The sequence below is a fragment of the Panicum virgatum genome, chromosome 2N, assembly GCF_016808335.1.
Source record: "Panicum virgatum strain AP13 chromosome 2N, P.virgatum_v5, whole genome shotgun sequence".
NCBI classification, from domain to species: Eukaryota; Viridiplantae; Streptophyta; class Magnoliopsida; order Poales; family Poaceae; genus Panicum; species Panicum virgatum.
In genome coordinates this window covers 9124779-9147601 of record NC_053146.1, presented here as the reverse complement: position 1 = coordinate 9147601, position 22823 = coordinate 9124779, and the positions used below count along the sequence as shown (strand labels likewise).

Here is a 22823-nt window from a genome sequence, read left to right as displayed (position 1 = left end):
TGAGAGAAAAAAAAGGAGGTGTACTGTAAGCTTACAACCTGCTTATGCACAAGAATCAAGAAAATTTGTGACATAATGAAGAGCTCAACTATGAGTGAATGTCACTGGCGGTCCCCAAACTTGTGCCAAGATTTCAAGTAGGTCCCGGTACTCTCAAAATGCACATCTAGGTCCCTGAACTTGTCCCGAGGTCTCATCCCGGTCCCGGTACTCTCAAAATGCACGTCTAGGTCCCTGAACTTGCTAATCCATTTCATATAGGTCCAAATCTCCATAACATGCTCTCCAAACAGTACGATTAAGTGAACTAACAGGTAGGGCCCATATGGCAGTCACAGCGTCATCGATCAGAGCGTGTACAGCCCCTGACTAAAAGAACTGAAGAGAGAATGAGTAGTGTTAGCTTAGCTCTACTCAATGTTCAATAGCTGACAACATTCAGCAACATTCAGCAATAGCCAAAACTTGCAGAACCAGGTGTCCAAAAAAAGATGCAGAAGCAATGAAGCATCTTTCACAGCTCTTCAGGTCCAACGCATATCTGTTGCAAAAGCAAGTATAAGAGAAACATGATGGCAACAAAATAGCAAGGATCTTTGAATTAGTTTTGTTGAATAGCATGAAGTAGGAGAAAATAATGGAAAGATGACAATCATACAACTTGCAAAAATAAGCGAAACAGCACGAAACCAAAATTAATGTTATAGACATGAAAGAAGCATGGGTGTGTGGAAACGCTTTATGTACACGCTATGGAGTCACTGTGCCAGTATGGTCAATGCTAATTGTCGTCAAACAAAAGAAAAGGAAGACTATTCCTGCTTGATGCTTCTGTAACCTGCTTGCTGCCTTTGTATTGACCAAATGACTACGCGAACAAGTTTAAACTGTATCACATCTCTAGTTGACAATGCCAGCAGCATTGAAAAATAACATCTCTACTTTTGAGTGAACAGTAACAGATTAGAGCAAGTACAGGATCTAAAGATACATATCTAATTCTCTACCCTTAACTGCATAAGAAAATATTCCAAACAACAAAGCATCAGATCAGCATGGGCATTGAATTCAAGAAATTCTAAACAAACGAAAGCCTCTGGTTTTCTCGGTCCAACAAGAATACTAAAAAAGTCAACAAGGAATAGAAGTCAAAGATCCCCTCTTGGTATGATTCTAAAGATCCCTTCTTAGTATTATTTTAAAGATCCCCTACTAGTATTATTTTATCTTTCTCTGCCACCATGATGGCACTTTATTCTACCCTGCAGTCGGCTTTGATGATGACCCTACAATATTTAGTTTCAGATTGAAGAGTTAATTTCACCATCTTTGAACAATAAAGTTCTGAATATAAAATGTAAATTTCAGACAGATATAGTCCATATGCCTCTCAGGAGTTTATGCAACTCAAGTATGCTGGAGGTACAACACATAAGCTATGACTAACGAAGACAGAAAATTACCATTTGCCTGTTATCTGAATGCATGGATTCACTGATTTAAGGTAACTGATCAAGATACATCAACAGAGTATCAACTAAAAAAAAGCAGTTTAGCCAACAAATCATTATATAGCTTATAGACATGTATCTTAAAAATATGTATAAAAAATAAGATGGATTAGAGATGACAAACAACACCTTGATATCTGGAGTTAACTTCATCAGTACCAGAGAACTTGATTTTTCATGTAAAGTAAGAATATATTGTTACCCAACTTATAATACCTCTAGACATTTTGAGACATGTTTAAAGAAGTAATTCTATTAAGATAGGCATACCATAGGGGCATGCAGGCCACCAACCAAAGGCAATAAACTACATGTAAATCCAGATTGTAAATTATTACTAAAACAAAATAATGTACCATCAGTCAAATAAGGTAGCATAGATCAAACAGAGGTGTCCAGTGCATTAGGATGTAGCTTTAATAATGCACTTCAAACTGGACAAGTGACTGCTCAACTGCTAATGGTAAAATGATCAAACTACAGATGAAATCTCTTACATTTACAAGGTTCCATGTAAATTTGGATTCATGTAGCAGATGGAAACACAGAGTAAAAAAAACTCGGCCGGGTGGGGAAAGACCGCCCCACCGGTATTAGCTTAAGAAGAAGCCTCGGCTTCCCCAACCGAGAAAATCCCCGAACCCTGGCCCCGCCCTGACACTGGGAGACGTAACCCCTGGGAACTACGCCTGGGCCATGTAAGGGTCCTCAGGCCGACCTGGGCTGTCTCACAACTAGTGCTTTGGCACACGGGGCTAGCGAAGGGATTTTTTTACCCTTAGCCTGAAATTCGCTCCCACAGGGAGTCGAACTCAGGACCTGAGGGGTGCTGCCGGAGTGACTAACCAACTGGGCTAGCATCCTTTGGCATGGAAACACAGAGTAGCAACTAGCAGCAAGTTACAACACTACACCATGTCACCAACTTGTAAAGTCAGCAGATTTCCAGTGTACATCGCAAGCGCATCAAGTTGTCTCATCTCCACTTGTGCAGAAGTGTTGGTTCTTGGATCATAGATGAACAGCCATCCAGTTAGTGCGAAATGGATGACTATCCTTCCGTCATCTAACATAAACAATGAATTTACATGGCTCTCGGTAGTAGGGAAAATTGGTTCAATTTGAATCCTGTACGCTTTCACCCAGAGACCATTGTCGAAGTCTTTCAGAAGCCAGAGGTCCATGATGTGCTGGTGCTTGCGGTAGTGCAGAAGACCTAATGAGCCTCTCAGATCAGCTAGAGTAGTCCGATACCAAAGGGAAAGGTAGTCACCCAAATCATCATCATACTCATCGGTTTGAAAGATGTCATGTATTGGCCCTCGCAGAATTCCCCTCCATTCCTCTCTCTCAAGGTCAAACGAATAGATGCTGTCAAGAGGAACGCCAGGGTTTACACCACCACGAATCATATCATCGCATATAGTATCCACCTTGAAGTAGACCACCTCACCAACGACGATGGCGCTGCCTGGGTCGACGAATTTCTCATGGCTCGGCCTCGCCCTCCACTGTGCATGGCTGGAAAGGGAACCTGAAGCATCGCTGATGGTAAACACCTCAAATAGATGGTGCTGATGAAGGCCGGTAAGGGTGGGCCAGGTATGGCCGTACCTGGGCCAGCTGAACATCCGTAGCACCTTGTACTCTCCGGTAGCGCCAATCCTCCCAAATGCGAAAGATGTGTACGGCCTGTATAAACTTTCTTCATTCAAATGAACAGCCGCCCGGCGCTCTGGCAGGATGAGAACACTTCCGGTAGCCGGATCGAGCACGCGGGAGGTGTTGCTCACCGTCGCTGCGCAGGCCAGATCGAGGCGCGTGGGGAGCAGCCGGTCGCCGTCCGGGTTGGGTATCACCTTCACCACGTTGCCGGACAGATCCACGACATGGACGCGCGCCCTGTCGTCCCGGAAATTGGCCAGGAAGAGCGGGTGGCGCGCCGCGTGCTCGCCGACGAAGAGCGGGTCGAAGGTGAGGGAGCGCCAGGAGCGGCAGACGGCGCGGAGGCGGCAGAGCTCCTTGGCGGGCAGCCGCAGCAGGACGTCGAACAGCAGGTCCGGGGGCAGCACGCCGGCGCCCGGATCGGCTGGCCGGAGCGGACGACGGCCCCGGCGACGCCATCGACGAAGCCTACGGATCCGCGGGCATCCAGAATCGAAACCGTCATGCCGGAGAAGTGAGGGCTGGCGCGATGAACGAAGAGGGCTGAGCTTACCTAGTGACCGTAGCGCGCGGGCGCGCTTCTCATCCGGCCGGAGGAGCGTCGGCGGTGGGGGATCTGCTCTGCGGCGAGGGGGGTGAGCAACGACGGCGGACGGCGGCGCGGGTGGGGGCGAAGGGGAATGGATAGAATTGGGGCGTCGCCAAAATTGCCCACTTTGACAAGAAATTTTTTCCAAAGTCTTCCCTTTAGCAAAATTTTCCAAAGTTTTCCCTTTGACAAGAAAAATGCCCACTTTGCCCCCGGCTGCCACGTCGCCACCACAAGCATTTCCAGCGAGCCCGCAGCCACACAGCCTTGAGGGTCGGAGCAGGGTGATTGCACCGGATATGCCTCCAGCTAGCAGAGCAGAGCGCGCCGTCTCCATGGCCGTCACCGGCGCGCGGGCCCGCCTCCTCCTCCCCTCCCTCGCGGCCTCCTCGTCGCCCCGCCCGCGGCTCCTCGCGCTCCCGCCCCGCCACCGCCGCCCGCGCGGCTCCCTCGCCTCGTCGGCTGCCGGGGGCAGGGGGCAGCTCCGGGTGCGCATGGCGAGGACGGAGTCCACCGGCGTCGCCGTCGGTTTCCGCGCGCCGCAGTTCGAGGTATGTCGGTCTCGGCTCGTGTTCTTGGCTGTGAGATTTGAGCCTGATGCTGGTGTGCTTGGCTGCTCCCTTGTCTTTGTGGTGGGCGTGCAGCTCCCGGAGCCACTGACCGGGAATCTCTGGACGTTGGATGATTTCGAGGGCAACCCGGCGCTGCTGGTCAGTCACTCTTGTTACTTGACAGAAGAAACACCTCTGTTCATCATGTGTGTGAAATTATGAATAAATAGAGCAGTTATTTGCTTTGCGTTATTCAAGTCTTCAGAATCCAGATATTGCTCTGTGCATTATGTCCTTTCAAACAATTACTGTCAGCTTCCGGCATTTGCTTGCATCGTGAACATTTTGTCGCTTGACTTCCCCCTTTCAGGTTATGTTCATTTGCAATCACTGTCCATTTGTAAAACATCTGAAAAAGGATATTGCAAAGCTCACCTCTTTCTATATGGAGGTATGAACTGGCAGAACGATGTTCTATTCTTTCTTATTATCTTATGCTTGTGATGACCTCTAGATACAATGCAGAAAGGACTTGGAGCAGTTGCCATATCGTCAAACTCAATTAGGACGCACCCCCAGGTTAGGAATTACAACCGTCGAATGTCTTACTTAAGTTTCTGCTATTTCTGTAGCCAGTAGTTTCTCTTTGACAAAGCATATGAACCCAAAACATTTTATTGTAGCTTGCTTTATAATTTTTGAGACCTTTAATGCAAGACTTTGACTATGACTGTTCTCTGATAAAACAAATCTCACTGTAAATTGTTCTACTTCATGTAATATCTGATGGCACTCTTTCCATGTGCTCTTACATATTAGACAACGACTTCTATTCAGTGTTGGAGGGAGTACTTTACACAACAAAATACTATGTTGAGTTCCCTTTATGATTTTTTTTTAAAAGTGTATTTTGTTTCATGCCAAAAGTTTCATTAATAGGAGCTGATGTAATTATCCATTAAGGCATTAAGTTTGGGAGGGCCGGAGGTGCCTCATTTTCACTCTTCAGTTCTGCTTCTGTGTTCTGAATTCTGATGCTCCTGTATCAGGACATATGTTCCATGCAGTTTTCAGATTTTCTGGTTGAGCCAAAAATTAACCTTATGATTCTGCAGGATGGTCCAGAGCGCATGGCTGAAGATGCAAAATTGTTCAACTATCCTTTCCCCTATCTTTATGATGAGGTCTGTCTGCACCGTGCCTTCAATTCAAGGATAATCAGTAACAATGAAGATCTTCAGTTTGATGCAATACTTTCACCATTGAAGTTCTTCCTTTAGACTGAACTATTTACCTGTTGTTTGTTACTCCTGCACCATACAGTCTCAAGAAGTAGCTAAAGCTTTTGGAGCAGTCTGCACACCAGAGTTTTTCTTGTTCAAAAAGGTGACCCCACTGATCCTAGTGTTCACCAATTGAAAATTGCTAGCTCTGCTGGCTGTCTTATTTGTGCAATAACTTAAACAATAATGGACTCCCCTTTTTCGGACAGCAGGATGGACGAAGGCCTTTCGAACTTTTCTACCATGGACAGTTCGATGATTCAAGACCCAGTAACAATGTGCCAGTAACAGGAAGGTAAATTCTGCGAGGTCGTATTAGGACCCATGCAAATTTCCCATCTCCCTTTTTGTTCATGGTCTTTCCCAGTTTTGCAGGGATCTAAGTCGCGCAATTGACTGCGCGCTCAGTGGCCAAGAATTGCCTTTTGTACAAAAACCTAGGTACCTGCATATGGCTACTTTATAGAATTCGATTTGCTTGCTTCACACATTGTGTTTCACTGGTTTGTTTCCTAACATTTTTCTTCCATTACCTTTAGTGTTGGGTGCAGCATCAAATGGCACCCATGAAAGCTCATAATGTTGGTGTGCGTTGAGAAATATTCAGATTTTTCACTTGTCAGAGCAAAGATGTGGAACATTTGATTGAGGTGGGTCCAGCTCATTGTTTGCATTCTGGGATTATAGTCATGTATATTATGTAATTACACTTTTGCTGGCATTTGATGCAGCGCAGGTGCATAGGAGCTGATTTTTCAAGTCAGTATCGATTGCCTTGGGAACAGAATTGTGTTGGGAGAAATATGCCAATTTTGCATCGTAAAGCAGAGCTGTCAGAGCAAAAATGTAGCGCTAGCGCAGAGAAAGGCCCATGTAGAGAAGTATATATATGCACTATACACAAGTGCTTTACATGTATTCATGTATAGGAGGTCCTTTTTTATGTGGTATAATCCCAAAACTCCCAAAACTGACATTACCCATCGTTTGGACAAAGTGCATATAGTGTCATCAAAGCAGGGGCAGAATCGCTTACTTAATGGATGCGTTCATTATGGTTTGATATTTAACTCGGAACGTACTTCGTTTGGAAGTTTCAAGGAAAAAAATAATGAAAATTATAAATGGGAAAAAGGTTGAAAAACATTATTGGCTTTGCCCGGACTCGAACCGGAGACCTTCAGTGTGTTAGACTGACGTGATAACCAACTACACCACGAAACCTTATGTGATTTGGTGATGTTAGTATTAAATAACAAACTATAACTGTTCGAAGTAACTGGATTACATTTTTTTGTGGGGTGTAACTGGATTACTGTCACTGCGGCAAATAAAAAGGGATGATGATCCGTCTCCAAAAGTCCAGAATAACAAATCTTACCCAAAAAGAATTTGCTGTGAACATTCTGGCATTGGTCGTTGGAACTGCTGCTCTCGTTCCAAAATTTATTTCAATAGTAACCTGTCAAAGCAAGCTGCAACATCTTCCACTGAAACCATATTATTCAAACAGAGCATTTATACTAAGGGATTCAAGTGCCGGATGGGTTATATCATGCGTACCAACATCATCAGATCCGAGACTCCGGACCTCTGTTTTTTAATCAGAAAAAAGACAATTCATTCTAGCCTCAAAAGCTGTAGTCGGGTGCAAATTTAAGCAAACATTTACTTAGTACTCCCATCTTAGATATCCCTCTGTTTTCAAATATACGATGTTTTCTTTTTTAAAAAAGAACATCTAATATTTTTTTTTAAAAGAGGCAGTACTTTGATTTCTTTACTTCCTTGTCAGTTGCCGCATGAACAAAGCCTCCTTTATCCCTCTCCTTCAAGCAGTCCGGCTGCCTAGTTTAACATGACGAGATTCTTACAAACGTGAACAACCAACATATCGAACAGCATATGGCATTGAGCCCCAGCCTAATTACAATGCCCGAAAGGCATTGTATTATGCAAAACTGTATCATGCGCCATCTCTTTTTCACCGTATATATACATACAAACAGCCTTAATTAATGCCAAACATCAGATGGTCGAACTTTTCTTAAGCATCAACCACTTGAGATAATGCTGACGAGCATCTTCGAGCTTCAACCTCCATCCACCTCACGTCGTCAGTGCGTTGGGGAGCGATGAGTGGGTGCCCAGCACCTTGCCACCGACATCCGGGAAGCTCTCCTGCCCAGGCAACGGCCCCACCCTCCCGTCTTGCTCGACCTTCACGGGGTACCTCATGAGATGGCCCTTCATATCCTCCATCTGTGGTGAGACGTAGCTCGCCCAGTTGTCATCCGCCACCTGGTTCACCCGCTGCACGCACTCCTCGGACTCTGGCTGGCGGAAGCACTCCTCCACCGTGCCAAGGTGCTCTGCCCAAAGAGACATCCTGTACCCGTACACCTGCAGATCAAACAGCCGGTGATTGTGTCATGACTTAAGCTGCAGCTCTAGATATTGTGCAAAGAGTTCTACAGGGCCGTGCCTGTCCTCGTGGAGGGCTGCCGCTTCCAGCCCAGCTGTAGTGAGGCTGGTACGCACCCATGGCGATCTCCGTGTCCCGTGAGCCATCCATGGATCTCTGGTTTATGTTGGCCGATCCAATGAGCACGTACTCATCGTCAACAATCATCCCTTTTGAGTGCACGTAGATCATGAACCTCCTGAACTTCTGGGCCAAACGCTAGAAGAAAAAGAAGACAGTCTATCATTATAAAAGATCTAAGCATCACATTTGAGAAACTTATATATATATTCCGAATGAAATGTAGTTACCATTGCAGAGTTCTCATTGGAAGTGTTCATTGATGAAACATCACTCGAGACTTCGCGCTTGCCAAGGCAATAGAAGTTCAGGTACTCCTGTGGATGACTTTCATGTAAACCCTCCTTTCGAAGAGCATCTGCGACAATCTTGTACATCATGGACATAGTATGCCCCTTGAAGAGATCAAATGGAAGCAGCGAAAAGGGGATCAGGATAAGAAGACAGTGCGTCATATATTTTCAATGAAAATCTGACCATAACGAGGAAAGAACCTGCCAATAGAGGATCTCCTGCATAGCAGCAGTAGTCGGATTGCCTTCAGGCCACATTGGTATAACAATATATGCTGCAAACCTCTCCTTTGCCTTAATCTTTCTTGCAATCTTTATGGCCAATTCAATTGGTATTAGGTTCTCGGCACCTGTTTCCACAAGAGTATTGAAATCATGTTAAAAAAATGCACCAATCGGTAGGCACTAAATACTAGTAGTTTCTTCCATCATCTTTCCCAATCAATTCCGTAATATCTATGCATTTTTTTACTTTGGAGAAGTGGCAAAAAGTTCAACTGATCCTAATTCAACACTCAGAAATGCTAAAGTATGGTCAGAATAGATCTAGAACTAAACCATGTTTCTAGCAGTGGAAACTGTGAAGCAACAGATATCATACGATCCAAAAGCATATCCAGATGTAGATGGAATGATACAAATGGGAGGGTTAAGAACAAAGCTAGAACAGAACAAAAGTACTAATTTAGCTAATAGTCAACTTGTTACCTGCACTTCTGTGTGCAGACCAGTAGTATGAAGATCCAATAAAGTACTGGTTTTCAATATAGACAAAGTGCTGTGCAGATCTGATGGCTTTAATATAAGCATTGTGTATGCTCTTGTCTATCTGCAGATTCTTTGCACAGACAAGATTCTGCACAACAAAAGGGTAAAATAGTATCTTACAAAAGAATCAATCTTCAGATAGAAAGCTTGCATTTTAATGTTAAAGTTAATTATAACCATTCTCCATTAAAAAAATCACACTAACACACTGAAAGGGATTGTACTTGTACCTGGGATTCAGCCTCTTGAACAAGTTTTGGGAATCCTTTTACAGATCCAGAATCAATTGACCGGAAAACCTAGTCAAATAAGAGAAGGCAAACAAGCTATCGGAAACCTAGAGTAGTAATTACATAGACGTGGCACATCTGATGTCAATATGAATAACTCATCATACCTGTACATGCCAGTTTTCAGGATCCTTTTCATCACAAACATGTGCATTTAATTCATCCGCAGAGGGTGAAACAATCCACGACATCCGATCTATTTTTACCAATGTATCATGATGCCAACTTACAGCTCTTCTGACACTGACTTTCCATTTTGCAGATTTTCTCCATCTCTGTTCAAAGTTTGTAAGTATATCATATGCAGCAGGACCCTCAATTTTGCAATGTAAATCGTGCCATGGTTGTCTGGGTCCAATCTTATTAACCTGTGATTGTTGGAAAAAGGTGTTCAAATTTTTAGCAGGTTAAAATGATGCTGATTTTGTCAATATTTCTGTACAAAATTCTGTAAGAGTCAGCAACATAGTTGGAGAGGGAAAATTAGATGGTAAAAAACTTACAGGGAATGTGGGGTTATGGAAATCATCCTTGAAAATAGTATCTAAATCCTTGAAAAGCCTGTGTTCAGGTGTATCATATCTGCCATCACACAAGTCTAGACCACCAATAAAAGAAGTTATTTTTCGATTGTTTCCTGTGGCTTGGGTGTCTACAATGACACATTTCTGATGGTGTGTAAACAAAGTTCCTACAACCTGGAGAATAAAACTTGTCTTTTAATATATCCTTGGGTGTGGTTTTACAGAACTCAGAAGAGTGCATGTGTTATCACAAAATAAGTAGGACTGATGAACTACATATGACTTGTAACTTCCCAAACCAACAACTTCATTACGGATACCTCGGTAGTCAAATTCAGTTAAGAAGATTAGCCAATGGCATTATGCATGCAGCCTGCTCATATATGTAGTCAACATATCATCATTTGTTTCCTAACCAAGGGCTGTCTCCAAGAGAATGCTATGACATACACAGCACGAATCATTTCTATTTTTCCAACAGTATATATGTCAAATTCCAGACTTTATCTCTAACTCGTTATTTTTTATCTGAAACAAATGCAGAAATATATATATGGATCAAATAAAATGCAAGTGGGCATCTCCTGTACAGGTTCAAATTCAGTCACATCTTTATGTGTGGAAAAACATAAATTTATGTTTGGAGGATAACGTATAGGAAAAAGTCCAAATTACTCCTCTCAAGTATGAACAAACTCCGAATAAGCCCCTTAACTGTTTCTTGGTTCAATTTGACCCCTAAACTATGTTATTTGGTCCAATTTACATCCTAATACAGTTTGTCTTATTTTATTTCTCCGCACACAAGTGAAAAGATTGTAGTGGACAACATAATGTATGTCAAAAAATACATTACAATTTTTTATCATTGTTTTTCTTATAACTTTGTATTATAAGTGTTAATTTATTATTAAATAATAAATATCATACCCTATCAGAATAATGATGAAAAAAATAAAATATTTTTCTAAATTATGTTCTGATGTCCGCTCTCATCCTGCAAAATTTCAACATAAGATTTCTCTTGTGCATGAATAAATAAAAAGATAAATCTTATTAAGGGTAACTTGGACCAAATGACATAGTTTAAGGGGTAAACTGAACCAAGAAATAGTTCAGGGGGTTATCTGGACTTTTACGATATTTGAGAGGAGTAATATGGACTTTTTCCTGATGCATAAGATCTTTAGAGTGATAAAGTATATGAAAGAATAAAGGACTAAATAGAAAATAAGAACTAGTGCTTGGTATGCTGAAACCAGCAATATAGATTCATATGTGGCCACAAGGGAGAAACAATATCCAAACCTGCTGCTTGAAAATGCTAAGTTTGTTGCTAGCATAGCGAGGAGACAACACACAATGGACACCTGAATGCCTGAAAAATTTGCGAGCTTCCTCATCATGTGTATGCATGAGCCCATCCTGCATTCCACCTACATCATTTCTATCAGACTATTCTTCTCCAGAGAATGCAGCAACAAGCTATTGTAGTCAAAACAACTAGAGCAGAGCAGCAACTGAAACTTGCAGTTTCGATTCTGCAGGCATTTATCTTGTTCGCAATATTTTTTTCTCAAACACGAAGGATTACTGGATATCATTATATTGAGATAGGAAAAAGGATAAACAAGTACAAACAACAACAACAACAACAACATAGCCTTTTTTCCCAAGCAAGTTGGGGTAGGCTAGAGATGAAACCCGAAAGAAAAAGTTCAAGGTTCAGGCACATTGATAGCTAGTCTCCAAGCGCTCCTATCCAAAGCTATCTCTTTAGAGATATTCCAATCCTTAAGGTCTCTCTTAACCAACTCATCACACGTCAGTTTAGGTCTACCTCTACCCCTCTTTACATTATCGACCCGCTCAAGAACCCCATTACGCACCGGCGCCTCAGGAGGCCTTCGTTGGACTATAAACAAGTACAAAACACGCCAAAAAAACCCAAAAGGGCAAAGAAGGAAAAGAAGACGCACAATATCATGTGGGTTCAGATAGTTTAATAAATAAACCTACCAGCTTGTTCTCGAGAGAACCAGAGGCATCGATCATAAGGGAAGAGAATTTATCGCCAAAATATCTACATCTTGTCAGTTATTATATTAATCCTTCCATCATTATCATGTACTAATTAGACAATAGTATTGTCAAGTCCCGGTTTGATATCTGTCTACCTCTTGACAATCATTTACATGTTTATAGCAAAGTGATTCTGATATTCTAAAATGAAGAGGTTCTAGAAGAGGAAAGAATCCTACCGTTTTTAAGAGAAATTTATCATGTGATGTTTTGTCATCCCAAAGTAACACTATAACACGGACTCCTTCTTGAACTTTGCGCTTCAAAAGTTCCCCAATTGTTAGTGGGTTTCCATTAGGAACAGGTTTTGATGATTCCCTTACAAGCCTCACAGGGTGATACAAGGACCAGCCGACTATGTAGATGAGATGATGAGCCTCAATGATTGCATGACAAATATCTTCCCAGCATTTGTTTTGTTCATATGTCCTCCCACCATCGATCTCAATTTGAGGTCGGAAATCATCAGGAACATGAGCATCTTGATATAGTGTGACCATACCACCCTTCCTAAGAGGGAAATATGCATTTGGGACACCAACACTCTGACGACCATCAGCACCAACTCCATCTTTGTATAATGGGTTCGTGTCGATTGTCTTATACTGGATAGACAAATGCAGTTCAGGAGACGGCTTCATAGGATTACTGTACTGACCAGCAATTGGAAACCAGCCAGTGACCATATCACCTGGTGCGATCTGCTCAACTGGTACTGAAGCAACACCGATAAGCTCTGCCCCGAAAACATCATTGTCCTTTACAAGAAACTCAACTCTGCTAACTGAATGTGCAACTTGAACATAGAAATGTTCCTCCCATTTAGGGTTCTCCGAGTTGGCAATGACTCGAGTTTGTGCCACCGTTGCTCCTGAGAGGCAAACTGAAACATACGGATCACTAGTAATGATCTTCCTCATGTCTGGGTGTGCATCAGACTTCCCACAGTCAGTGCTGCAAGCTCCATACCCAGTAAAACATTTTCGCATCCTTTCTGTCATGAGATCCATATTGGGGAGACATTTTGCTTCAATTATCTGTATGTCCAAGTCTCCATGCAGGAGCATACTAACCCCAGATTCAATAGAGTGTTTCCCCATTGTATCACAGTATGAGAAAAATCCACCAGACAATATGGTTACCCAGAAGCTAAACTGTCAATATCCTGGAGAACACATCCTTTGCAAACCAAATCACATTGAAGGGTGCCAATATCTTTATAGGTTATCCAGATATGGAAGGAACCTGCAGAGTGCACTCAATTTTCAGAAGCTGCATTCATAAACATGACAGACAATGAAGATAGGAGGCACTCTGAAATGTTTAACACAGGGACCCTGATGCCTGATGCCTGAATCCCTTGGTTATGCAGTGGCATTCAGTTTCAATTGTTTGTTTCTACAAAAGTCTCAGAAATTTAGGAAGGTCTAAATTACATGGGATCCTAATTCCTATTGACTGGGTGGGGACATGTGCATGGGATCGAAGTCAAAAGAAGACAGACCCAAATTTCACATGATTATGTTGATTGGTCCTTCCTCAGTCCCTCCTGCACTGTGTTCTTTTTGTGTAAGCCTATCAAATTCATAACTTCATCCCAACTCCCATTTAATGTAGACTCAAACTTGATTCGCAAGCCAATTGTGTAATCAAGTTTTCAATAGTCCAATCTCTTCGCATCGCTAACCCATTCATAGCAAGAATTAATTCCACATCCATAAGAACCAAAGCGACCAAATCAATGTACCTAGCATCTTGGACTAAAGTGGAGATGGGTGGGATTATGCAAGAGCAAAGGCAAAAAAAAAAAAAAGAAGCTTTAGCATGCAATGCAGAATTATTGCTGCTGGTAATGCATCTAGCAGTACTAGTTGATACTATCATACCTGAACATGCGAACACAGTGATTAATTAAAGCTAGACTAGAAGAGAAGAAACAATACCCGACCGGAGGCCGCAGACGAGGTAGAGGCAGTGCGCGCGCGAGAAGAGAAAGAGGAGGGAAGAGGAAAGGATGAAGCGACCCAATTAACGCCCCGACTAGCCATCCATCCCCGTGCCGCGCGGAGTTCGCGGGGGAACGAGCGGCGCAGGGGTGGCGACGGTGGAGTCGTGTGGGACCGGGCGCTCGTGCGCCCCGGGTGGCAGGCCGACGAACGAGCGGCGGACGGGGCGCGCGCCATTCCGGGTCCCGAGCGGCCCGGGGAGACGACGGGTGCGGCGCCTCCGTCGCCGGCGGCGGCGCGTGCCTCGTAGACAGTAGCTCGTACTAGGCATCTGGTCTGACATGCGGGGCCTTCGCAGCCTGGGAGGCTGGGACCCACGGGCCAACTCCGAAACCCCTTTTTTTCCTAGATCATTCAAGCAAATCGGTTTGGTGTAACCCATTTTGCATAAACAAAATCAGGCTGAAAAATTGGTGTAGAAAACTGAAACAACTAGATTTTTTTGATAAAATATACAATGTATTGCCGGATAAGTACATAGACACGTACGAATACAAGTATTTAAGACAAGACAAGGATATGGCCATATGGGACAGCCGCCCCAACCAAATGATGAGTATGAAATTTTTATTACAGCTCAAACATACAATAATTAGCCAACTATAAAAATTTCATCACAATTGAACTATAAAAGTGCAACAATAAATTATTTCAATTAATTACATTAAAGCATATATCTAAAACTACAATAAAATATATTAAAACATATCATATTATATGTTAACTGTTAAGATCTACTCATGTGGAGTCAAAAAAATTAAATTGTCTATTTTATAATTTTTCTGTGATTACTATGATTTTCAAATATTCAACAAAAATAACAAAAAGAAAATCATGCTAATATAGACCGTCCAAAACCACTTGGAGGAGTTATTTGACCGGTTTTGGAATGTTTAGAAGGTAAAATACCCGGTTTATAGTTTAAGGGTAGAGTAGTCCATCCTGAATAGTTAGGAGGTTATGTAGACTTTTTCCATACATCTGTACGTTGGATATTGTATTATGTATACTGGAACATGCTCGAGTTTTGGTTTTCCAACATTTTCACCCACAGTAGGATTCAGGTCAGGGTCGGATTTTCTTCTCGGTTTCAAGGGCGGGTCTGAAGGTCCACTCGGCCCCATCCCGACCTGTTACCATCTCTAATTAAAAGGACGACTCGGATAGGATAAAGTCTACTTCTCGTCCCTCAACTATTGTCAAAGTCTAATTTTAATCCTTCAACTACAAAATCGGATATCCAACCTCCCCAAACTATCAAATCCGTTTGTTTTACCACCTCCCTCGGCGGTTTTGGTTTTTACAATTTTTTCATAAATTTTTCTTTTTTCTCTCCTTTTTCACTCAGTTGAGGTAGCAAACATGGACCACAAAAATCATATAAATAGGTATAGTGATAGAGGAGAGTATAGCAATTTTACGAATTTTGAAGTTGAAACTCAATTTTTTTTTTGAAATTTGAATATTTGAAGAAAGAAATAATTCAAACTTCACTAAATTTTTAAAGCATCAAGATTAGCTCCATCTTTATCAAAATTTGAACATGTGATATATATTAGTGGTGCATCATTAGAGAGTCTTTGTGAGTATAGGTTATATAGCAAAATTTTAAGTTTCTTAGGAAGGATCAAATTTAAGTCAAATTTGATTGTTTTTTATTTATTTTCATATAATTTAAAATCTACTCAATCATTCACATATTCGATTTATACATATCCATATTCTTTATTATATTTTAAATGATGTGAAAATACCTCTAATATATGTCAAATAGTACAATTTTTGTCAAATATGGAGCTCATTCTAATATCTTAAAAATTCAATGATTTTTTGATTCTTTCTTTCTTTAAAGTTTTAAGTTTCTAATTTCTTTATATTTACACTATATAAATTAGGTTCTTCATACTCTGCTCTACCATTATGCCAATTTTGTATTTTTTAAACCAAGTTTGCTGCCTCAATTGAGTGAAAAAAGAGATAAGGAAGAAAAATATATTAAAACATATAAAACCACTTGTAAACCGCCAAGGAGTTAAAACAAATGGTTTTGATATTGGGGGAGGCTGGATACTTGATTTTGCAGTTGAGGAAGGAAAAATAGAATTTTGCAATAGTTGAGGGAGCGAAAGTAGACTTTTTCAGATAACATGGTTTGAACATTCTAACTTGTAACTTAGTACCCGTGCTATTTGTTGATGATCAAAGCAGATACCGCTATGCAGACCAGTCTGACCAGTATGCATAAATCGACCATACCACTTTTGGGTGACTTTGTCAAAATTCAAATTTAACTTCACTATTACATACCTCTCGTTGAAACCATATATATATATATATATATATATATATATATATATATATATATATATATATATATATATAACGTCTGATTTAGAATTCGATGAGAGAATCATGACTTCGAGAAAACTTGATCCAGACCGGACCGGTCAGACTAGCTGGTCAGGGCAGTCAGATTGGTTTTGACAGCCCATTCCGAATTAGGAGTTGTATTTTTATAAGAAATTTGCTATGGTATCGACTCCTAATAGAGCAAGACTTTCCCTCCCTATAAATATAAATGCCACGGGCCGACTGAAAGTATCAAATCGATAAAAAAAACATATCATCTATTACTATTCTTTATGTTTTGTCTACTCCAAACACTAGCTCTTCCAACCCTATACCTCCTGTCTTCCTTTTCCTCTATGCCTTTTGAGGACTATGCCTTTTGTGGACGCTCTAGGTACCCGCCGACTAGAGCAACCCAAAGTACGCCTATCACTACGGGTCCCTTTCTGGACGGACGTTCATTAGATCCTCATCAAGCTGCCTTGACAAGACCGGTCTGACCGGTTGGCGCAGCGGGGCTGCAAGGCATGCCTCTACGTGCTGCATGTTCAGTGCTCGGTATTTGGCGCAGCACATTTTTGCTTCAACACAATTCTTTTTGTATACGAACAATTACTCAGGCTTTATATTGGCAAAAGCAATTTAAGTTGAAGATCATGAAATCTAATTTCCGCCTTGATGAATTTGCACGAAAATGTTACTTGAAAAAACATTAATTTGTACGAAAATGATACACATTTGTCATCTAGTGCAAGTGCACTCCTCCATTCACGGTGGAGATGTGGACGCTCCTCGTTGGCCTACAAGGGACATTGCCATATTGGATGCCGTCCAATTTCCATCCAACAGACGAGATGCCCATGAGACAGTACAAATCTCTCTCTCTCTCTCTCTCTCTCTCTCTCTCTCTCTCTCTCTTTGAGAGCAGTACAAATTAAGTCTCTCTGGCAAAAGGCCGCAACAAGAGAAGCAAAGCGAAGCTGCAGAGCTGCCACCTGCAAGAGCAAGCGAAACAACCACCACCACTCCAAGGAACACCATGTTGCCGATGGCTAGACTCCTCAGCGTCACCGCCCTCGTGCTCCTCGGCGTGGCCACCGCCGACGCCGTCTTCTCCTCCATCCGTGGTGATCGGGCCAGAGAGGCGCCGCCACCTCCACGGCCAGGAAGAGCCGCTCTTCGTACAGATTTGATTTCACAACTAGCATGATGCACATATATCACAAAATTAGGAGGATTTGTTTCCCTTTTTATATAGCACGCACGGTAATACCCCTGCCCAATGCAAAATAGTAAACACAACTGGATAAAGACCTAAGATGTATATTAGCATAGCTCTATATGCCATAATTATGCTTTTGAGATATCTGTAAGAGCTAATAAAACCCACTGTTTTTATTCCAATGCAAAATAATAAACACAACTGGATAAAGACCTAAGAGGTATATTACTGCATAGCATAGCTCTATATGCCATAATTATGCTTTTGAGATATCTGTAAGAGCTAATAAAACCCACTGTTTTTTTGGAACCATGGAGAATAGATGCCTTCTCTCTCACGAATCAAGGTAAGAACTAAAGTTCTAAATAGCAGGCTATAGCGCCGGTCATAGCCGGCTATCTGCTAGGAAAGGCGGCCACTATGGTATTTAGCTGGCTATACACTACTACAAAAACGATTTGTAGGAATGCCCCAATTTCTTTCAGGGGCGGACCAAAATTTCGCCCATTGCTACAAATAAAGCGGGGTTACTGTAGCATCCGAACCGCCTCTAAAAAAATATTTTTAGGGGCAGGTCACCCCCTCACTCGCTCCTAAAAATGAGCGTCATTTTCAAGATCGGTTAATGGCGTCACCCGCCCCTAAAATAGCATTTCTAGGGGCGGGTGACGCCATGAACCGCCCCTAAAAATGATGTCATTTGTAGAGGCGGGTCATGGCCTCACCCGTTCCTACAAATCCATTTTTAGGGGCAGGTGATGGCATGGCCCGCCTCTACAAATGGCTCCACGCAAAAAAAAAATTATAATTTTTTCATATTATCTCGGATGATGTCAAATTTTATACCAAAATTGTAGAAAATTACAAGATATAAAACTTTGTAGTTGACAACTTTTTTCATTTAAGGTCATCTAATGGTCCAAAAACCTATTATAAATTCTCTAATAGCTATAACTATATAGTATCTCGTATAACTCAAGTCATACTTTGAAGTTTCCACAATCATAACCTTTATATATACTGAAATATACTTGGCATATTTTTTTATATTTCTATAGTTCACAATAACCATAGTGTAGAAGTTTCACATTTTTTTAATTTATTTTGCTATATGTAAACAATTAAATAAATTTTCAGATAAAATAGAAAAATATTTTTAGGGGCGGGTGGTGGCATCACCCGCCCCTACAAATCAATTTAAAGAATTAATATAAAACAATACCATACCATATGGAGTCACAAGTGATTGTGTAGTGTGGTGGTAAGGAAGGTACGCGAGACTTGATGTAGGCGGTTCGAATCCTGGTTTACGCAAGTGTGGGCTTGTGGTGGTGGCCGGTAAGTAAGGATATTTTTCTCTTTTTTATTTTTCTGTTTTTAGTTTTTTCTACTTTTTTTCATGTTCTGGAAAATAATTTGTAGGGGCGGGTGAGCCCATGACCCGCCCCTAAAAATCATTTGTCGGGGTGGTCATATTACCTGTCCCTACAAATCCGATTTTTAGCTATAAAAATTAGAGGCGGGTATCACGTCCGCCCCTAAAAATAGGTTTTTACCAGTCCCTATTTGTAGTAGTGATAGCCTGCTAAATGCCGTAACGGCCTGCCTCTAAATGTCTTAGCCGGCAATTTAAAACCATAGTAAGAACAAAGGGAAATTGTGTTAGCCGGCAATTTAAAACCATAGTAAGAACAAAGGGAAATTGTGTTTATTCCTCACAGTTCAAAAATAACATCTTATACTGTTCCAACTAAGAGTGAGAGCAACATTTTTCCAATTAATGATTTTGTCAAATTTTAAAAGTTGGTTCCTGTTGCCGCTCAAGCCTGGATATTTGACGAAGGTTCTGTACTCTGTAGCAGCATTTTGCTTTATCATTTCCTAGCTAGCATCCAACCTCGTAGCAGAGTATAACTTGTTCATGTGCTCTCACACAACTTAACGGTCCTAAGACCACACTGCTGGAGATTGAGCTTGCATATATCACTAGAACATTCGGCGCGCGATGCGCGCCCTACAGTTTGAACAATCAAATGCAAATAACCATAGAGTAATAAAAATTGACAAACTATATGCAGAGTATTTCCTCGGATTTCTGTATAAAAATTGAATTTCCTCCAAAGTTTAAGTCAAGAGTATTGATACGAGAGAGATTTATACAGATTTGTGCAAAATCAGGTGCTGTAAGGCCACAGTTAGACAACTCCAGCCTCAGCAAATCTTGAGATATACAAAATAATGCGTCAGTAAGGCTAATTGTCCCAACATGCATAAGAGTAGCACAGATAAGATAAAATTTTTGCGCACAGCCTGCAAATATTAACCGTAAATGGCAAGCAAAGCCTTCAAAAAATTTAAAAAAAGATGGGCAGAAAATTTAGCAGTCCAATGGAAGTTCCACCTAGCAGAAGTCCAGATAAGCGCAAGGATTGTGCAAGCAGGCACAACTTATCAACCGTTAACTTATTTAGTTTTATACCAGTCAGTTAGTTCTGAAAACCTGCATGACTTAATGTTATAATTGATCTATTATTTCGCTACATGTTGGTATCTATCAATAAATATGGAGAAAACTTATGCTAACCTTGTCAGAGAGGCAAGTTTGGATAGAAGGTTAGCATTGCATTGCCACATATCAGATTGATCTTTCCTGTCGAGAGTGTGGAATTTGTGAGCATTTGCACATGAACATTGCCAATAGTTTTAGTTAAACACAAATCATAAGTGTCGTGCAAAAGAAATACCTAATGAGAGATGTGAAAGGACCGACCCTTCATGCAGTGCATCTGCCATCTTCTGAACAGTTTGTGGTGTGATAGAAGTAGAACACTCCTCAACATTCAAGCTATAAAGAGGTGCGACATGGTATAAATTGGTTGTTTGCGTTTCGATAGTTGAAAATGAAATTTTTGAGCATACTAACAAGAACATGCATCCAAAATGCAGGCTTGAAGAACACTAACCCTATGGGAGCACCAGAAAAATACTATTAAGCCAGCATCCAGCAGGGGACAATTTTTTTTTCTAAAAAAAACTGTTCACTAAAAACAAACCATATCCTAAAGAAAACTCACCTGGTGCGTAAAAGCTAAGCATTCTGTTGGCATGATACCTACACAACAAAAGGCAAATGATATCAGTATCCTTGAGTTCAGCATGTTTTGCCTACCAGTTCACAAGAAATATAAGGGATTTAGGGTTTAACCAAGCAATGGCATGTGAGGAATTTTTCCCAAATATTACTTTCCTTCATGCATCTACTGATTGAAATAGACACATTATAAAGTGAGATCAAGTGAGTAACAGAAGATGCCTAAACTCTGCACAAACAACCACTGCTCATTCTACTGGATAGAGTAAAGCTTGAACATATGTGCACAGTTGTACGTGAACCAACAAGAATTTGCAACCAACAAGAAATGGAAGCCCAATATTTCAAGAAACAGAAGTTCAGAGTTTTAGTTCATGGCACAATAGTATGTTAGATCTGTAGAACGATAACTTGAGTGCTCCAATGTGGCCAGTTGTTCAGCATCTCAAAGATGTTTCCCCTGCACACCCAATTAAAACACCAAGTGAACCTGAACAGGCAAGGGCATTATGGAGACCACAAAAATCCATGGACTGAATTTTGTTTCTCCTTCAATCTGATATAAAGACCCTGAGGGTGACTAAATTGGACTATGGAGTGGCAAGCTTCTGGTGCATACATAATCAACTCATCGACATTGTAAATGAGCAGCTTGTAGGAAAAAAAACAGAATTTCCTTCCAGCAATGTTGTTTCAAAGAGATATATATATATAACTAAAATGGACTTCTCATATCATCTGTACTGTGCATGACAAGGAAACTCAGTGGCCACTGATCAGTTACCTAAAGATCCATTAGGGGTATGCAACGCTGCATGGGTAACTGGTTTTGAAGAAATTATTCATGACTTTTCTCTCATGGTGCCATCGGAGTACATTAGGATTAGGTAGGAACAAATTATTTATTGTTTGATGAACTGAACCAGAAGCTATTGGAATTCATGACAGAAAAGTATCAAAATAACTATGTCTTGCTTAGATCATGCTTGTTTTGCATTCTTGAACAAAAGGAAGCAACAATACTTTTCATTTTGCACATAGCATCACCTTTCTGCATAGATCGTTCATACAACAGGTACAATTTACCAAATGAAAATTAGGAGGGACTGAGGGAGGGAGGAAGGGAGAGAGACTGGACTTGGTGTAAGCAATTTCTTACCTTATGCCTGCTATAGCGGAGAGGAACGCGCGGGCGAGCAGTGCGGAGGCCGGGTCTGCGACGTCAAGTGCGGCGTAGAGCGCAGACGAGAGAGCCGGGGATCCCGGGGCCACGGCGAGAGCAGAGGGGCCTGGAGAGGAGCGGCGACGGGGCGTAGGACTGGGGCCAGAAGGCCGAGCAGAGGAAGGCGTAGGACCTGAGGAAGGAAAGGAGCAGGGCCGGGGGGCGCTGCATCGCCGCCGGCGCCGGCGCCGGCCGCCGGGAGGAGGCGCGCTTGGCCTTCCGCAGCACGTGGAGGAGCTCATTCGGCACGCTCTCCCGCACCCGCACCGCCGCCTCACCGTCGACCTCGGCGCGTTGCGCCTCCTCTGCGTTGAAAGTGATGGGGACATGGCCCGCGGTCCAGCGGGGTCGGCCTAGGCACACGGCGGCCGCCGCTCTGCTCCATGCGCTGGAGCAGCTGCGCCGTGGCCGGCTGGCACGCGCCCCCTCCCTTCAAGCCGCGCCCCGCGCCGTATCCAGATCCTGCGGGAGCAGGCGGCGGCGGCGGCGGCCGGTAGGAGCGATGGAGGCCGGCGGAGAGGGAGAAGTGGAGGGGAGGCGGCGGTGGGGAGGCAGAGAGCTGAAGGGAGAGAGAGGGAGGCGGCGGGGAGCAGGAGAGGGAGGGAGAGCGCAGCGGGGAGGCGGGGAGGGGAGCGAGAGGGTTAGGGTTCGGAGCTGCGGGAGGGTTTTTTCGCAAAGTGTCTCGCAGGGGTTTTATGTAAAATAACAGTAATATCAATTTTTTTCTTCCTCACGTTGAATTAAATTTTAATATGAGGACTTATATGCAAAATATAAGAACATGGTTTGTGTTCATTTTGCGTGTGCTGCGTGGAGTTGTGATTATTAAAGA

The 22823-nt window shown here is 42.2% G+C and overlaps 3 protein-coding genes, 1 long non-coding RNA gene and 1 other non-coding gene across 13 annotated transcripts; 1 reads left to right on the top strand and 4 right to left on the bottom strand.

Annotated features, from left to right (window-relative positions):
* Window positions 1-2401: 2401 nt before the first annotated feature.
* LOC120662360 lies at window positions 2402-4102 on the bottom strand. Its single transcript, XM_039941524.1, has 4 exons — window positions 3305-4102; window positions 3126-3203; window positions 2960-3045; window positions 2402-2882 (listed from the first exon to the last, which is right to left on the bottom strand). Exons 1-4 carry the CDS (start codon window positions 4100-4102, stop codon window positions 2420-2422), a joined length of 1425 nt encoding a protein of 474 aa, XP_039797458.1. The 3' UTR covers window positions 2402-2419.
* LOC120659686 lies at window positions 4077-6664 on the top strand. Of its 6 annotated transcripts, none has more exons than XM_039937905.1 (10): window positions 4077-4316; window positions 4410-4475; window positions 4687-4767; window positions 4842-4895; window positions 5432-5500; window positions 5640-5702; window positions 5812-5894; window positions 5975-6040; window positions 6139-6249; window positions 6336-6664. In XM_039937905.1, exons 1-9 carry the CDS (start codon window positions 4101-4103, stop codon window positions 6167-6169), a joined length of 729 nt encoding a protein of 242 aa, XP_039793839.1. In that variant the 5' UTR covers window positions 4077-4100; the 3' UTR covers window positions 6170-6249; window positions 6336-6664. The 6 variants fall into 6 exon arrangements, with proteins under 6 accessions (XP_039793839.1, XP_039793838.1, XP_039793837.1 ...); XM_039937904.1 differs by having other exon boundaries at window positions 6331-6664; XM_039937903.1 differs by having other exon boundaries at window positions 5809-5894.
* An 85-nt stretch (window positions 6665-6749) lies between these two features.
* On the bottom strand, window positions 6750-6823 carry TRNAV-AAC. The gene has a single exon. It is a non-coding gene; the product is annotated as a tRNA-Val (tRNA).
* A 571-nt stretch (window positions 6824-7394) lies between these two features.
* Window positions 7395-14354, bottom strand: LOC120659685 (phospholipase D delta-like). Of its 2 annotated transcripts, XM_039937900.1 has the most exons (11): window positions 14045-14354; window positions 12281-13346; window positions 11328-11444; window positions 9999-10193; window positions 9603-9863; window positions 9436-9504; window positions 9146-9293; window positions 8639-8787; window positions 8375-8539; window positions 8085-8282; window positions 7395-8002 (listed from the first exon to the last, which is right to left on the bottom strand). In XM_039937900.1, the coding sequence occupies exons 2-11, from the start codon at window positions 13199-13201 to the stop codon at window positions 7709-7711; spliced, it is 2517 nt and encodes an 838-aa protein (XP_039793834.1). In that variant the 5' UTR covers window positions 13202-13346; window positions 14045-14354; the 3' UTR covers window positions 7395-7708. The 2 variants fall into 2 exon arrangements, with proteins under 2 accessions (XP_039793834.1, XP_039793835.1); XM_039937901.1 differs by lacking the exon at window positions 14045-14354 and having other exon boundaries at window positions 11328-11455; window positions 12281-12419.
* A 5412-nt stretch (window positions 14355-19766) lies between these two features.
* LOC120659684 lies at window positions 19767-22547 on the bottom strand. 3 transcript variants are annotated; one of them, XR_005669137.1, is made up of 4 exons: window positions 21929-22547; window positions 20753-20790; window positions 20423-20523; window positions 19767-20328 (listed from the first exon to the last, which is right to left on the bottom strand). It is a non-coding gene; the product is annotated as an uncharacterized LOC120659684 (long non-coding RNA). The 3 variants fall into 3 exon arrangements; XR_005669138.1 differs by lacking the exon at window positions 21929-22547 and having other exon boundaries at window positions 20423-20642; window positions 20753-21922; XR_005669136.1 differs by lacking the exon at window positions 21929-22547 and having other exon boundaries at window positions 20753-21917.
* Between the last annotated feature and the right edge of the window lie 276 nt (window positions 22548-22823).